Source organism: Scyliorhinus torazame, chromosome 18 (genome assembly GCF_047496885.1).
Source record: "Scyliorhinus torazame isolate Kashiwa2021f chromosome 18, sScyTor2.1, whole genome shotgun sequence".
Taxonomy (NCBI): Eukaryota; Metazoa; Chordata; class Chondrichthyes; order Carcharhiniformes; family Scyliorhinidae; genus Scyliorhinus; species Scyliorhinus torazame.
The window spans coordinates 56,228,203-56,245,040 of record NC_092724.1 but is presented as its reverse complement, the minus strand read 5'-3'; the positions used below and the strand labels follow the sequence as shown (position 1 = coordinate 56,245,040).

The window sequence follows — 16,838 nt, the reverse complement described above, 5'->3', positions numbered from 1 at the left end:
TGGCGCGATATATGAGCATGGAGAGAAGGCCAGCAGAATGCTCGCGCAACAACTAAGGAAGAGAGAAGTGCCTAGGGAGATAGGAAGGAGAGCGGATGGGCAGGGAAATCTGGTGGGGGATCCGGCAGGGCTGAACAAGGTGTTTAGGGACTTTTATAGTAAGCTGTACACATTGGAACCCCCCAGGGGACCGGAGGGGGATGAGGTGATTCCTGGATGTACTGACCTTCCCAAGAGTGGGTAGGGGGTTGGCAGACGGACTAGGGGCCCTGGTTAGGATCGAAGAGGTATTGGGGGGCCTGAAGGTCATGCAGCCGGGTAAAGCCCCGGAGCCGGATGGGTATCCGGTGGAGTTTTACAAAACGTTTGCCGAGATAGTGGGGCTGGTGCTGGTCAGGGTTTTTAACGAGGCAACAGACAGAGGGGTCCTACCCCCGCCGATGTCGCAGGCCACTATTTTGCTTATTCTGAAACGGGATAAAGACCCGGAGGCTTGTGGGTCTTACAGGCCGATCTCTTTGATCAACGCCGACGTGAAGTTACTGGCCAAGACCTTGGCGACTAGAATTGAGGACTGTGTACCGGACGTAATTGCGGAGGACCAAACCGGGTTCGTAAAGGGGAGGCAACTGGCGGCCAATCTAAGAAGGCTGCTTAATGTGATTATGATGCCCCCGGAGAGCAGGGAGGCAGAGATAGTCGTAGCTATGGATGTGGAAAAGGCTTTTGACCGGGTCGAGTGGGAGGTGCTGGGACGGTTTGGGTTCGGGGAGGGGTTCATTGACTGGGTTAGGATGTTATATCAGGCCCCAGAGGCTAGTGTAAGGACGAACAGGATGACGTCAGATTACTTCAGACTGCACCGCGGGACAAGACCGGGTTGCCCTCCTTCCCCACTGCTGTTCGCGCTGGCCATAAAGCCGCTGGCAATTGCTCTGAGAGCTTCAAGGGACTGGGAAGGGCTGGTCCGTGGGGGGAGTGGAACATAAAGTCTCATTATATGCGGATGACCTGCTGTTATACGTATCGGACCCAATGGCGGGGATGGCCAGTATCATGGAAATCCTGAGGGAATTTGGCCGGTTTTCAGGATATAAATTGAACGTGGCTAAGAGTGAGTTGTTCGTAATTCAGGCGAGGGGACAGGAAAGTAGGCTGAAGGGGTTGCCGTTCAGGCTGGTACGAGAAAGCTTTAGATACTTGGGGATACAGGTGGCACGGGACTGGGGCAAGTTGCATAAGCTCAACCATTCCCGACTGGTGGAACAAGTGAGGGAGGAGGTTCGGAGTTGGGATGCGCTCCCGCTGTCACTAGCGGGGAGGGTGCAGACTGTTAAGATGACGATTCTCCCGAAATTCTTGTTCATATTTCAGTATCTCCCCATTTTCATCCTGAGGTCCTTCTTTAAGAGGCTGAATAAAATTATCCTGGGATTTGTCTGGGCAGGGATGTCCCTGCGGGTGAGGAAGGTGATGCTCGAAAGGAACAGAGGGGAAGGGGGGCTGGCATTGCCGAACTTCAACTACTACTGGGCGGCCAACATAGCGATGATAAGGAAATGGATGGTGGGGTCGGTTTGGGAGCAGATGGAGGCTGCTTCGTGCAGGAGCACCAGTTTGGCAACCCTGGTTACGGCGCCTCGGCCGCTCCCGCCGGGCGCGCAGTTCTCCACCAGCCCTATAGTGGTGGCGGCTCTGCGGATCTGGGGCCAGTGGAGGAGGCATATAGGGGAAGTGAGAGCATCGGTGTGGACCCCAATATGCGGCAATCACCGATTTTTCCCCGGGGAACATGGACGGTGGGTATCGACTGTGGCGGAGAGCGGGGATTGTGAGGGTGGGTGATCTATTCCTGGAAGGGAGCTTTCCGAGGATGAGGGCGTTGGAGGAGAAGTTTGGGCTGGCGGGAGGGAATGACTTTAGATACTTACAGGTGCGGGATTTCGAGCGCAGACTGGTGCCGTCCTTCCCACGCCTCCCGCCAAAGGGGAGGCAGAACACGTTAGTTTCCAGGGGAGAGGTAGGTGAGGGTAGAGTCTCAGATATTTACAAAGAACTAATGGGAGCAGAGGATACGCAGACTGAGGACCTGAAGCTTGAGTGGGCAGAGGAGCTTGGGGGGGGGGAGATGGAGGTCGGTATTTGGTCAGAAGCTCTGGGCAGAGTGAACACGACCGCAACATGCGCCAGGCTCAGTCTGATCCAGTTTAAGGTCGTGAACCGACTGTGGCCTGGATGAGTAAATTCTTTGGGCTGGAGGACAAGTGTGCCGGATGCGCCGGTGGGCCGGCTAATCACGTGCACATGTTCTGGTCGTGCCCTAAACTCGGGGGGTACTGGCAGGGATTCACGGACATCATGCCCCGGGTTTCGAAAACTGGGGTGGTAATGAGCCCTGAGGTGGCAATCTTTGGGGTGTCTGAGGACCCCGGAGTCCAGGAGGAGAAGGAGGCCGGCGTCTTGGCCTTTGCTTCCCTGGTAGCCCGGCAACGAATACTGTTGGCATGGAGGGACTCCAAGCCCCTGAAGACCGAAGTATGGCTATCGGGCAAGGTGAGCTTTCTCAGTCTAGAAAAGGTTAAGTTCGCCTTGAGAGGTTCACTATCAGGGTTCGCCCGGAGGTAGCAGCCATTCAGTGACTTCTTCGCAGCAGGGGGGGAGGGGGGCTAGGGTAGAGTAGAGTAGGGGGTGGTTCTGGCAGGTCCTTGCGAGAATGGAGTCGTGGTTTGCACTCTGCGTTATTTGCTTTTCTTTCTGTACAGTACTACACAATGTCATTGTTTTATATGCCAGAAATACCTCACTAAAATTGTCCATTTAAAAAAAAAAAAAAAAAAAATTTTGTTTTTAATTCTTCACAAGCTTTTTTTTTTTTTTGGAACATGGCATCTGCCTCACCAGCACCCTGCTTGGCATAGCACCACCATGAATCCTCTTCCCCAAAAGCACTCTGGATGACTCTGAGAGTCTGTGAATCTGCATGCTGCAGGGACATCTGCCTTATTTTCTTACTTTCAAAAGTTTTGACCTGGACCCTTCAGACAGCAGAGAGCATTGGACCTGAGAGGGACACTCTCTTCTGGGAATGCAGGATAAAGGGAGCACGAGGCTCGGGGCCCTTGCTCACCTTCGGGCAGTCGAGAGCACCGCTCCTGCAAGGGACATTCTTCTGGGAATGCAGGAAAAGTGAGCACGAGGCTCGGGGCCCTTGCTCACCTTCGGGCAGTGGAGAGCACCGGACCTGCAAGGGACACTCTTCGGGGAGTGGAGAATAAAGGGAGTGTGAGGCTCGGGGCCCTTACTCACCTTCGGGCAGTGGAGAGCACCGGGCCTGCGATGGGGACACTTCTGGGAATGCAGGATAATGGGAGCGCGGGGCCCTTACTCACCTTCAGGCAGTGGAGAGCACCGGACCTGCAATGGGGACACTTCTGGGAATGCAGGATAATGGGAGCGCGGGGCCCTTACTCACCTTCAGGCAGTGGAGAGCACCGGACCTGCGATGGACACTCTTCTGGGAATGCAGGATAAAGGGAGTGCGGAGGCTCGGGGCCTTTACACTCCTTCGGGCAGTGGAGAGCACCGGACCTGTGGCCATTGTTCAGACAGCGCGCTGAGTTTGAAAAATCAATGAGTGACATCACAGGTGGCAGTAAGCTGATTGGTGATGAGGAACTGATAGGAGGGACAGTCTTTAAATAGGTGAAACTTTAATAAATAAGATAACAGTTTGGGGACAAAGCTGGGAGGATAAAGGAGTAAAGAAAAAGCGAACCTAAGAGCAGAACCAGGTGGTTAAAAGACTAAAAAAGAGTGGATTGCAAGTTTCCATCTCCTAAAGAAAACGGAGCAGCTGTTTGGGTGAGTACAATTGGGTAGGTACTTACTACTACAATTGGTTATAATTGTGAAGATATCATCGTGATTCATTGTTTGTAAGAAATATATTCTATAGTAAGAAAGAGCAGAGAAGAAGGGTCTAGTTGATATTGTTCGATATTTAAAGATTAATTTAACTTAAAGGGATAAAACATAGCAGGAGAGCTCCAAGCCGTGGTATGCTGTTCTTGTTCCATATGGGAAACCAAGAATGCTCCCAGTTCCCAGAAACAGCATGTGTGTAGGAAGTGTCTCCAGCTGCAGCTCCTGGAAGCCTGAGTTTCTGAGTTGGAGCAGCATCTGGGGATACGGTGGAGCATCTGCGAGGCGGAAAGCATCGTGGATAGCACGTATAGAGAGGTGATAACACCGCAGGCTCAGACTCCCTAGGCAGGATGGGAGTGCAGTGCAAGAGGACTGGATAGGCAGACAGCGCAGGAATCTCCTGTGTCTATTCCCCTGCAAAACAGATATAAAACCAATATACCGTTGATACTGTTGAGGGGAATAGCGCCTCGAGAGTCTGTGAATCTGCATGCAGCTCTGCAGATTTGTTCTGCTATACAGGGGAGGAGTAAACTGTTTAGAAATGCAATAGTCATTGGGGATTAAACTGTGAGGGGATTAGATAGATGCTTCTGTGGTCGCAAACGAGACTCCAGGATAGTATGTTGCCTCCCTGGTGCTAGGGTCAAGGATATCGCAGAGCGTTTGCAGGATGTTCTAAAGGGGGAGGGTTAACAGCCAGTTGGTGTGGTACACATTGGTACAAAACGACTTGGGTAAAGAAAGGGGTGAGGTCCTAAAAGCATAATAAAGGGAGCTAGGAAGCAAGTTGAAAAGTAGGACCTCAAAGGAAATTATTTCATGATTGCTACCAGTGGCATGTGCTAGTCAGAGTAGAAACAGGAGGATATATAGGATGAATACGTGTCTGAAAAGATGGTTTGAGGAGGAGGGTTTCAGATTCCTGGGGATTTGGGACCAGTTCTGGGAGAGGTGGGACGAGTACTAGCTGGACACCTGGGCAGGACTGGGACTGATGTCCTGGGGGATTGGGTGGGGGGGGGGTACTTAATAGAGTGTTGGGGAGGATTTAAACTAATATGGCAAGGGGATACAGTGGTTGGGGAGGGTTTAAACCAATATGGCAAGCGACTGGGAACCTATATAAGGATTCGGAGCAGGAGAAAAATACAGCAAGGAGAATAAGATAAGTAATGGACAGGGAAATCCAGGACCAAAATCAGATCAGGACACAGTAAAAAATAGTAGGGACAAGACGAGGAACATTAAAAGCACTAGCTTTAAGGTTTTGTACCTAAACGATCAGAGCATTCAAAATAAAATAGGTGAATTAGTTGCGCAGATTGATGTAAAGGGGTATGATATAGTTCAGGTTACGGCGACATGGCTCCAAGGTGACCAGGGATGGGAACTAAACATATGAGGGCTTTTCAGGTTTCAGGAAGGATCGACAAAGGAATTGCATTGTTGATTAAAGAAAATATTGATACAATATTGAGAAAAGATATTAGCACAAGCTACATAGAATCTGTATAGGCCGTGTTAAGTAACACCAAGTGGCAAAAAACATTCATGGGGTGGTGTGCAGACCACCAAACTATAGTGGTAATGTTGGGAATAGCACTAGACAAGAAATAAGAAGTGCATATGATCAAAGAACATCTGTGATTATGGCTGACTTTAATCTGCATAGAAATTGGGTGAGTCAAAATAGTCACAGTACAATAGAGGAGGAATTTCTGTGTATTCGGGATGGTTTTCTGGACCAATATGTTGCGGAACCAACAAGGGAACAGACCATCTTGGACTGGGTGTTGTGAAATGAGAAAGGATTATATGGAAATCTTGTTGTAAGAGATCCCTTGGGGATGAGTAAGCATAATATGATAGAATTATTTATCAAGATGGACAGTAAGGTAGTTGATTCTGAGACCAGGGTCCTGAATCTCAATAAAGATAACTATGATGGTATGAGGCATGAGTTGGCTATGATGGACTGATAAACATTACTGAAAGGAAGGAACGTGGATGGACAATGGCAGACATTCGAAGAACCAATAGGTGAACTCCAAAAGTTGTTTATTCCTATTTGGCGCAAGAGTAGAAGGGGAACTGTGACCAACCATGGCTTACAAGGGAAATTAGAGAGAGTGTTAGATTCAAAGAAGCATACAACTGAGCAAGAAAAAGCAATAGACCTGCGGATTTGAAACAGTTTAAAATTTAGCCAAGGTGGACCAAGGGATTGATTAAGGGGAAAATACAATATGAAAGTAAGCTAGTGGGGAACATAAAAACTGATTAAATGTTTGTATAGCAATGTAAAGAGAAATAGATTGACAAAAACAAATTTAGGCCCCTCACAGTCATAAATGGGGAACAAAGAAATTGCTGAGGAACTAAATTCGTACTTTGCTTATGTCTCCACAAAGGAAGGCATGAATAATGTACTGGAGGTTCTGGGAAGTTTTAATGGGGAGTTGAAGGAAATCAGTATTAGTAGAGAAATAGCTTTCGGGAAATTAATGGAATTGAAGGTGGAGAAATCTCCAGGACCTGATGATCTTCCCCAGAGTACTTAAGGAAGTGACCCTAGAAATGGTGGTCATTTTCCAAAATTCTTTGGACTCTGGAATGGTTCCTACAGATTGGAGGGTAGTGGATGTGACCCCGCTATTCAAAAAGGGAGGCTATTCAAAAAGGGAGGTAGAGACAAAACAGGGAACTATAGACCAGTGAGCCTAACATTGGTATTCGGGAAGTTGCTGGAGTCCATTATCAAGGATTTCATATCACAGTATTTGGAAAGCAGTGGTATAATCAGATAAAGTCAGCATGGATTTACGAAAGGGAAATCATGTTTGTCAAATCTACTGAAGATGTAACTAGTAGAGTTGACTAGGGAGAACCGGTGGATGTGATTTATTTAAACTTTCAGAAGGCTTTTGATAAGACCTCGTATGTCAAGTTGAAGCACATGGAATTGCATTGGTGTCTTGAGAAGCAAAGAGTTGGAATAAATAGGCCTTTTCTAATTGACGGGCTATGATTAGCGGGGTATTGCAAGGATCTGTGCTAGGACCCAGCTATACACATTACAACGATTTGGACGAGGGAACTAAATATCTCCAAATTTGCAGATGGTCCAAAGTGGGATGAGAGGGTGAGCTGTGAGAAGGATGCAGAGATGTCTCAGTGTGATTTAGACCGGCTGAGTGAGTGGGCATATGCATGACAGTTGCAGTATAAATGTGGATGAATGTGAGGATATCAACTTCGGTAGCAAAAATATAATAATAATAATATTTATTGTCACAAGTAGGCTTACATTTACACAGCAATGAAGTTAAGTTACTGTGGGAAGGCAGATTATTATTTGAATGGGTGTAAATTGGGAGAGGTGGATACTCAGGGAGACCTTGGTGCCCTCGTACATCAGTCGCTGAAAGTAAGCTTGCTGGTACTACAAGCAGTAAAGAAGGCAAATGGTATGTTGGCCTTCATAGCGAGATGATTTGAGTATGGGAACAGGGATGTTTTACTGCAATTGTATAGGGTATTGTATAGGGTATTGGTGAGGCCACACCTGGAGTATTATGTGCAGTTTTAGTGTCCTTTTTTGAGGAAGGATGTTCTTGCTATGGAGGGAGTGCAGCGAAGGTTTACCAGGCTGATTCCTGGTATGGTGGGACTGTCATATGTAATGATCTTTGTTGTCACATGTAGCCTTACATTAACATTGCAATGAAGTTACTGTGAAAAACCCCTTGTCGCCACATTCCGGCGCCTGTTCGGGTACACGGAGAATTCAGAATGTCCAGATTACTTAACAGCACTCCTTTTTTGGGACTTGTGGGAGGAAGCCGGAGCACCCGGAGGAAACCCATGCAGACACAGGGAGAACGTGCAGACTCCACACACACAGTGACCCAAGCCGCGAATCGAACCTGGGACCCTGGAGCTGTGAAGCAACAGCGCTAACCACTGTGCTACCCTGCTGCCCCATATGTCGGGAATGGACGGCACCTGTTTGTCTCTGGGCTAATTTAGTGAGAGGACATCTGGGCTCATCTTCGGGTGAATTCTATTGGAGACTACATCCCCCTCTCTGAACATTGAACCAGAGGGGGACAGTTTAAAACATCAACATCTTATAAAGTTCACCGTAACGACAATTATCTTTAAATCTGAGAAAATAAACTTTGAAGACTTTTGTGAGGGCCACGAAGAATCTAGCACGAGTTTTAAGGATGCAAAGTAATAACATTTATTTACAATAACAACAGCAGCAACTTCCCTTGCTGCACACTTCTTCCTGCTGGTTCCTGAACTGGCCAGCTTTATTTATACTAGGAGTTTACTAATGGTTTCTCCGCCCCCCCCCCCTCATTGGGGAAGCTCATACTCCCACAGGATTGTGGGATTGTCATTAGTCCCCAGCCAATGGTAAGTAGGCAGGTTATAACAAAGACCCAACCTCAGTTTTGAGTCTCTGCTTTACATGCAGCCAACAGATCATTATTGCCTGTTCCAGGTTTGAAGTAACTCTTATTTATTCTGCTAGATTATGTATGCACTGTGCTTCCAGGTCATTCCTCCGAAGGAGTGGAAACCAAGGAAGTCATATGAAGATATTGATGACATGACCATCCCAGCTCCAATTCAACAAGTGGTGACTGGCCAGTCTGGGCTTTTCACGCAGTACAACATTCAGAAGAAATCCATGACTGTTGGGGAGTACAAGAAACTGGCCAACAGTGAGAAGTATGGAGAACCATTTTTAAAGCTTGTTTTTTAGTGAATGTGCCAAAAAAATCTGAGGGGTAAATTTCGAATTGAGAATGTGTTCTTACAAGTGACCGGGATTACATTGGTAAAGGTAGTAGAATGTTGTGGGACCAGTAGTCCCAATAGGAGTCCAAGGTTCAAGACAAAAATTACTCTTCTGAAAGGGCAACATTAAGAAACTGGACAGTGTTGCTGAAATCAGTTATTGAACCAGTACAAAAATTATTATGCAGAAAGGTGTACAGAAGGAAAAGCTGAGGAATTTGCTCAAATCATCAGAAGAAATATTAATCATGAAAACCTATTCATAAAAAGAATAAAATTAAATATATTAAGCGTACTGAAAGAAACATCTACCGGTATCATTGCAATGAGGATTAATAGGAAGGAAACGAGAACGCTCAAAAGATAAATATGACCGTGAAATTAAATTAAAAATATTAAATTAGTGTTTCATAGGGTGTGATCTTATAGTTGCGGTGGAGATGGGCAGTAAAATGCAGTGAGCCGCTCAAAAGTGTATTTACTTTAGCGGGACTGTTCACTAGACAAAATAGTGCTAATTGTTATTTCTTTTTTGTTATATATCCAATATTCTAGACTCCAGATGCTGAATTTGAAAAATATATAAATTTTATTGCCATTTTTCAATTTTTACAGAATAAAAATTTAATGAATGGTGCACCTGATATTTTCATGTTTTATAGTTTCTTATTTACATTCTTTTTAACGTACATTCTCCCCGTCCACCCCCACTTTCCCCCATTGGTATAATATATAATCTTTATTGTCACAAGTAGGCTTACATTAGCACTGCAATGAAGTTACTGTGGAAAGCCCCTCATCGCCACACTCCAACGCCTGTTTGGGTACACAGAGGGAGAATTCAGAATATTCAGATGACCTAACAGAATGTCTTTCGGGACTTGTGGGAGGAAACCGTAGCACCCGGAGGAAACCCACGCAGACATAGGGAGAACGTTCAGACTCCCCTCTTCCGCCCTGGGTGCCCTACCACTATGCACCTCTGATCTTTTCTGAGATTTTTCTTCTTGTCTCTGTGGATTCGGATGGGGTGCGGGGGAGAAAGGAGGACTTCATGCCCCCTCACCCTCTCCCCCCAAGTTTCCCTCTGTGACTCCCTTGGGTCCCCTTTCATCTCCCCCCTTCTCCCTTTGCTCCTCCTCGTTGCATGAGGTCTTGTCTGCTCTACCCCATCCACCTCCCTCTTTCCCTAGTCGCTGTTGGCCTGGAACAGGCCGCCGAATAGCCCCCACACTTTGTGGTAGCCCTTGTCTGACCCACGGATGGTGTACTTAATCTTCTCCAGGTGGAGAGATTCCGACATGTCTGCAGCTGCGGGTGGTGCTGCCGATCACCAGCTAAGCAGGATTCTCCGGCATGCGAGTAAAGAAGCAAATGCCAGGGCAACGGCCCATTTTCCCACATGTAGTTCTGGCTGGACTGATACCCCAAAGACTGCCACTTTCGGGCACTGCTCCACCCTCACACCCACAAGCTTGGACATTGCCTCAAAGAAGGCTGTCCAGAACCCTACAAGCCTGGGGCAAACCCAGAACATGTGGGTGTGGTTGGCTGGGCCTCTCAGGCACCGTTCACCTTTATCCTCCACCTCCAGGAAGAACCTGTTCAGGAGGAAACAGAGTTTGCCCTACTCGGTGCTTTGCTCCAGAATCCCCAACCCACATCCGTCCCCAGTCCATCCTCCCATTTTCATCTGGCTTCGTCCAGTGGTAGCCTTGCCCTATCCAGTTACCATCCATGGATGTTCCCACAGTTCCCCCCACCTCCCCCTTTTTTCTGTTCAAGTTTATTAGTTCTTCTGGTAGTGTGTCTCTCGGGGCCCTGGAGTAACTTGTCTCCCTTGCGGATAAGGTGTTTAATTTGGAGGTGTCATGAGTTCCTGTTCTTTCGGTAGTTCCAGGTCTTCCGTCGGTTCGCCCAAGGAAGCTAGTCTGTCCCCTGTGTAAAAGTCCCCGACTGCTAGCGTCGCCCGTCCTGGCTCCAGTTTTTAATGGTGGCTTCGAGCATGGCTGGTAGGAATTTGTATTTTCCGCAGATGGGGGGGGGGGGGGGGGGGGGGGGGGGGGCATCTCGGTTAGACAGTTGAAGACATTTACTGTAACAAACAGACTAAAAGCATATTTACCTCACACTATTTTTGTGACACTTGTACATTAAACTACGGAACGGGATTTTCCCCTTTCACACAACTGGAAAGCTCACTTCACAGGTTTATGTTACACTGTCTCTTAAGTGGCCATACAATTTTCCCAGTCCAAAGTGAATCTTGGCTCCCGAGGGTTTACATCCGTTCCTTCCCTTTCCCATCCTGGTAACTGTCCTATACGGTGGAAGTTTTTCCTGGAGATGCATCCTGTAGCAGACGTTAGGCAAATCTTCCAGCCTTGTTTCAAATCTTCATGAATTTGGTCTTTTCAATCCCAGTGCGAGCTCTCACCTGCAGTTCTGAGAAGTGAACAATAGAGACTTTTGCTTCCAGCTACTCTCTTTCTCCTGGTTCCTGGTAGAGCAGCCTATCTATGAGTTTCAAGAATATAAATCCTTCCCCCCCCCAAGGCAATAGCCATGGCAATATGAGTCACAGGGGTCTTGTATCCAGGTGGAAATTTTGACTTGCTATTGTTGAGACCCCAACTTTCTTTTAGCTTGTAAGTAAATGGTCAATTTTCAGCATATCTGTTTGCAACTGGACATTCTCAACACCTTCCTTGGGCCAGGGAGACTAGCAGTCTAACCACTTTAAGCACAAATGCTGTTGCAATTTTCTCCAAATGTGAGCAAATTATACACCATTTTCCAGCAAAACGCTCTGGGCCTTCCTTTAATTTTTTTCACAGCCACATTATTCAGGCCTGTTGTCAGGCATACTTCAAAACAGACCCCATGCCCCCCTTCTTTTACCCTAAATTAAAGACACCATCCCAAGACATAACAATCTTATAAATCTCCTATTTGTTACAAAATTTAAAGCCTGATAGCACTTGACATGATGAAGCCAGATCCAACATAGTTTAACATAGAACATACAGTGCAGAAGGAATCCATTCGGCCCATCGAGTCTGCACCAACCAACTTAAGCCCTCACTTCCACCCTATCCCCATAACCCAATAATCCCTCCTAACTTTTTTGGACACTAAGGGCAATTTAGCATGGCCAATCCACCTAACCTGCACGTCTTTGGACTGTGGGAGGAAACCGGAGCACCCGGAGGAAACCCAAGCAGACACTGGGAGAACATGCAGACTCCGCACAGACAGTGACCCAGCGGGGAATTGAACCTGGGACCCTGGTGCTAGCCACTTGTGCTACCGTGCAGCCCATCCATCTAGTGATGGATGAACGATCAAGTGAGTGTTAGATGCGAGATATATTCACATTCTGCTCCTTGGACATGAGGGGATGAAGATTGGGGTATAGAGTGGGAGCAATAGGGTTGGGTGATTGACATTTCACCTACTGACAGTGGCGTCAAAAGAATAAGGGGAAAGGATGGAAAAACTGAATTAAATTTGATAATTCTATTTGAAGAGCTACTATTGGCATAGGTGTGATGGGCTCATCTCTGCAGTAATTTCTATTGAATGTGAAAACTCAGACTCTTCTATAAGCCATTAACATGTGCTGGGATTTTCAAAAGGATATTGTCTAACTTATTTCATGAATTTCTCCTTCCGTTTTCCCATTTTTTCAATGCAGTGAGGCTTCTTTGAAAGAAAACAGTAGAAAGTAAAGTTGCAATGCTTCTCTTTCAGGTATTGTACTCCAAGGCATATAGATTTTGATGACCTTGAACGCAAATACTGGAAGAATCTAACATTTGTGTCTCCCATCTATGGAGCTGATATCAGTGGTTCTCTGTATGATAATGTAAGTAATAATACGGTTTAGATGGAGTGTTATGGGCCAGGGTTTAGAGAACCCCAAAGTGTATCATGGAGTTCACCTGACCCACAACTTTTAATAGATTGTAGTATGGGGAGCACATGGTTCACTCTACAGGTGTGGTACAGCAGAAATGGAAAAGTAATTTTTAAAGCAAAACAATGTTTATTTTATGAACTCAAGTTGACCTTTTTGAAACATACAGTGAACATCTTAGCAACCATTAATTCAAATACAACCCCCATAGAATACAACACTTAAGTAATCCTTTAAGCTTTCCTTTTAACATCCATAAGACTTTTACCAGAAGTACATCAGGTTAAAGTCATTATAGTTATTAGTTTTAAATCACCAGGATCGATTTACAGTCTTTAGATTACAGAGAGTGATTCATACACCTTCTGGCTGTGACTTTAGCTATCCAGCTCTGAAAACGAAACTAAAACACACCCTGCAGCAAACAGCCTAAAACGAAAGTAAAAAGCTGACACAGCCCAGCTCCACCCACTCTCTCACATCACTGCAGTAAAAAAATACCCATTTCTTAAAGGTACTCTCACATGACAGGAGAACGCTAATCTTTTAAAAAAGAATCATGGTAGTTTTCCCTTTAATTTAGTCCTGGCTGTAGCAGGTTAGGAACTGAAGTTATGAACTTGGAGCAGTACTTTTTGCACCCATGGCTGTCATTCCTTCTCCTACCTGAGGAGTAAGGTGGCAAATCCTGGTTTGCGCCATGTATTAATTTTGCGCCATGTATGAATTATACTTTGGATTTGTGCAGTGCAACTTTTCGCTGAATTTATTAAATGCCCTGTTTCAGAACTGTTTTTCATCTATTGTATGTTTCTCACAATGGTAAGAGAAAACAGAGGCAGCTTACTAACAGAAACTTATATTAACTGTGCCTGCACTGGGCCAGGATCTCTGACTATGACTGTACAAAATAAGTGCGAAGCAAAGAAAATCAATGTACAAGAACTGCAAATTTATTTGCAACTGGCTCTTGAATGGTTCTTGAATGGCAGAACCGGCTCCCAAGGGGCCTGATGGTCCACTCCTCCTAATTCGTAGATACTCATGATGACAGCCATACTGATGAAAATTGTTTCCGTAATCTGTAGAGAAAACATAATTGTCGAAAATCAAAACAAAAACTGTTGGAAATACAATCTCTGAAATAAGCAGCTGGGTTAATTTTTCTCAGTAGCAGCCGAACCTGTTCATCTTCTGTTCTCTTTGGCGTGCTTATAGGCCTGCTTTATATTTTCAGGATTTGGTAAATTAAATCCTCCTGTCAGTAAACAATACAAACTATCTAATATAGCAAACCTAACAAATCAGGGTTGATAAAGATAGAGTAAAAGTAAAAAGCAACAATATACTGTTCAGACTGTCCATTGCCACTTGATGAAAAAGGGTTTTGAATGTACAAGCTGGCAAAGACTTTGGAAGAGGCAGAACTCCTTCCACAGAATCACCCTTGAGAGTGAACTGACTGGTAACGATTAAACCTGAGGATCACCACACCTTGGGTGAGGAGCAAGGTTGAGAAGGCGAGGCCTTCGTGAATAATCTTAGTCGGTACGTGAATTGAACTCGAGCTGTTGGTAGTGCTCCACATCATGAACCAGCAGTTAACCAACTGAACCAACCGACCCCCTTGTTTTCTCTAGATGCAACATGGGTTAGAAGTTGAACCTAATTTTGTTCCAAGTTTGATTAAACACAGTTATTCCCTATCCAGAGTATGCTACAACGCTTTGTGATCAGAGTTAAGATTACAGCATTATGAATAGTTCTGAATTGTCACTTTCCATTACTGGGAAATGGCCTCGTATCATCATCACATTCCATATTGGACTTTTTAATTGTGTGTCCAAGAAGGGTTATGTTGTTTAATATGGTAGGATAGAATTAAACTTGGGTCACTGAGATGGAAGAATGTGTTCCAACTATTCTCATTTTACCAAATTCTTAATTTAAAAAAAAATTAAAAAATTAAAACGACTGAGTTCCTGCTGACTAATTGTTCATGTTCACTGATCCCCACGGCAGCTTCTTGGAGCTGGTGAGCAAAATATTTATTAGAATTCTATTGTACTAAGTGATTGTTGTAGCCCGAGAAATTTTTGGTGCCAGTTTTCTCCTCTCTCCTTTGCTCTATTATGTGTGTTTTTAAACAATTTTTTAGTGGGATGCAGGCATCACTGGCAAGGCCAGTATTTGTTGTCCATTCCTAATTGCCCTTGAACTGAGTGGCTTGCTAGGTCATTCCAGCACTTTGCTGAGGGTTGGGAGTCACATATAGGCCAGACCAGGTAAGGATGGCAGATTTCCTCCCCTAAAGGACATTAGTGAACCAGATGGGCTTTTACAACAAATGATCATTTCATGGCACCATTAATGACTAGCTTTCAATTCCAGATTTTTCATTAATTAACTGAATTTAGTAATTAATTGCATTTAAATTCCATCAGCTCCTGAGGTGGGATTTGAATCCGTGGATGTTAGCCTGAGTCCCTGGATTTCTCATCTTGTGACATTGCCACCACACTTTCATCACCCCCAAGTTTTATCCTACACTCCCTGGTGGTTACACAGCTGCATTCCAGCAGTGAGGTCATTGAACAGCAATCATGAGTGGGAACCCTGATTGATTATTCTCTGTATAGACCTCTACTGATCCCATGTCTGTGATGAGGGAACAAACCAGTTAAGGTTAGCAAATGAAGAGTGGCCAACTGTGCATTAAATTGGCAATGTGTATGAATTCGGCTGAAGCTAAAAGTAGCAAGAGATTTATTCGCTTGTCATTTACCTGTGCTGATGAATGTCACTTTCAACATTTTTTGAGCTGGTTTTGTAGCTGCAATCTAGGCTTTTTCTGCGAGATGACAAGGGTCCTTTTTAATGTCAAGTCATTACTTGTTGATCCAGATGACAATGTCAATTTAAATTGTTAGTGTAATGTAGACCTGGGGCGGGGAATGGTTAATATGCAAATGCTGTTGTAGTTGTGTAGGTGTAGATTTGGATACCCTCTTGTTTCTTCACTGAAAAGCACATGGTGTGCTGTTGAAATTGATAGATCTCCTATGTAATATATGGCCGTGCCTTCAGGATGGTTTAAATTATTTCTTGTTCAATCCTTAAGAAATTGAGACCTACATGGACCTACACTGCATGCACACACTAACACAGCTGTTCTTTTCCTGAACTTGAATTAGTCCTAAATACATTCCTTCGGAATATGATGTGAATAATTTGTTTAATTATTACTTTGATCATTTTGTTAGCCAGTGATTTCCTTTAAGCCAGTGAAGATTGTATTATTTACAAATCTATTAATACTCTTAATGATCTTGTTACATTAGATATTGGTTGTAAGTATTGCAGCACTGAATATTTGCGTTTTCACTGTGGTATGTGGGAGTTAACTTGTTTGTTTAGAGGCATATGGATTAGGGCAAGCATATTTGTGTAAAGGTGTGTATGTTTTCTGAGTATTAATGATATTTTAGTGTGCATAACAAGATTCCAGGATGGCTGTCTTGCCTTTTATTGTAATGTTTTCTTTCGTCTTTCCTTGTAGAATATTGAGGAGTGGAATATTGGGAATCTGAACACATTACTGGATATGGTGGAACAGGAGTGTGGAATCGTGATTGAAGGCGTGAATACGCCATACTTATACTTTGGGATGTGGAAAACCACATTTGCCTGGCACACTGAAGATATGGACCTCTACAGCATTAACTACTTACACTTCGGGGAACCCAAATCCTGGTATGTAGAGAGATTATTTAATTAAGTTGAACTGGCAAACTATTTCTTCTCCTTTGGCATAATTATTGCTGTTGGCATGACAGGGGAATACACAAGACACTGAGGACAGGGTTGGTTCATGATGACCCAGAATGATGTGAAGCATTCTGCCTAACTTGTGGTCCCAATTCTCTGCAAATTACTCAAGGTGTTGGACTTGGTCCTGGGTGTGTTTGATGATTCCTGGATTTGCTGTCAATAACATTTTCCGGAGTGCCTGGTGCCTTTAGACGTCAAGATTTGATTATAAGGACGGCTGTGCTTTGCCACAGTAGAGGTTGCATCATTTTCCAGTGAGTTGTGACCGCTCTGCTAGATTGGGTGTTGCAGTTGGGGTGGTGGGGGTTACTCTCCTGTTGTCCGGCCCAGAAGATGTGAGTCTGAGTAT

General features: G+C 45.0%; 1 protein-coding gene across 3 annotated transcripts in view; it reads left to right on the top strand.

Annotated features, from left to right (window-relative positions):
* kdm4b (lysine (K)-specific demethylase 4B) overlaps positions 1 to 16,838 on the top strand; it is a 1,116,292-nt gene that overhangs the window by 515,452 nt on the left and 584,002 nt on the right. For 2 of the 3 annotated variants that reach the window (XM_072482756.1, XM_072482755.1), the window contains 3 exons: positions 8,495 to 8,670; positions 12,493 to 12,607; positions 16,218 to 16,411. In XM_072482756.1, coding sequence (XP_072338857.1) covers positions 8,495 to 8,670; positions 12,493 to 12,607; positions 16,218 to 16,411 — 485 coding nt within the window. Of the gene's footprint in view, positions 1 to 8,494; positions 8,671 to 10,703; positions 10,752 to 12,492; positions 12,608 to 16,217; positions 16,412 to 16,838 lie in introns of those variants that run through there. The other variant, XM_072482757.1, reaches the window with a different exon arrangement.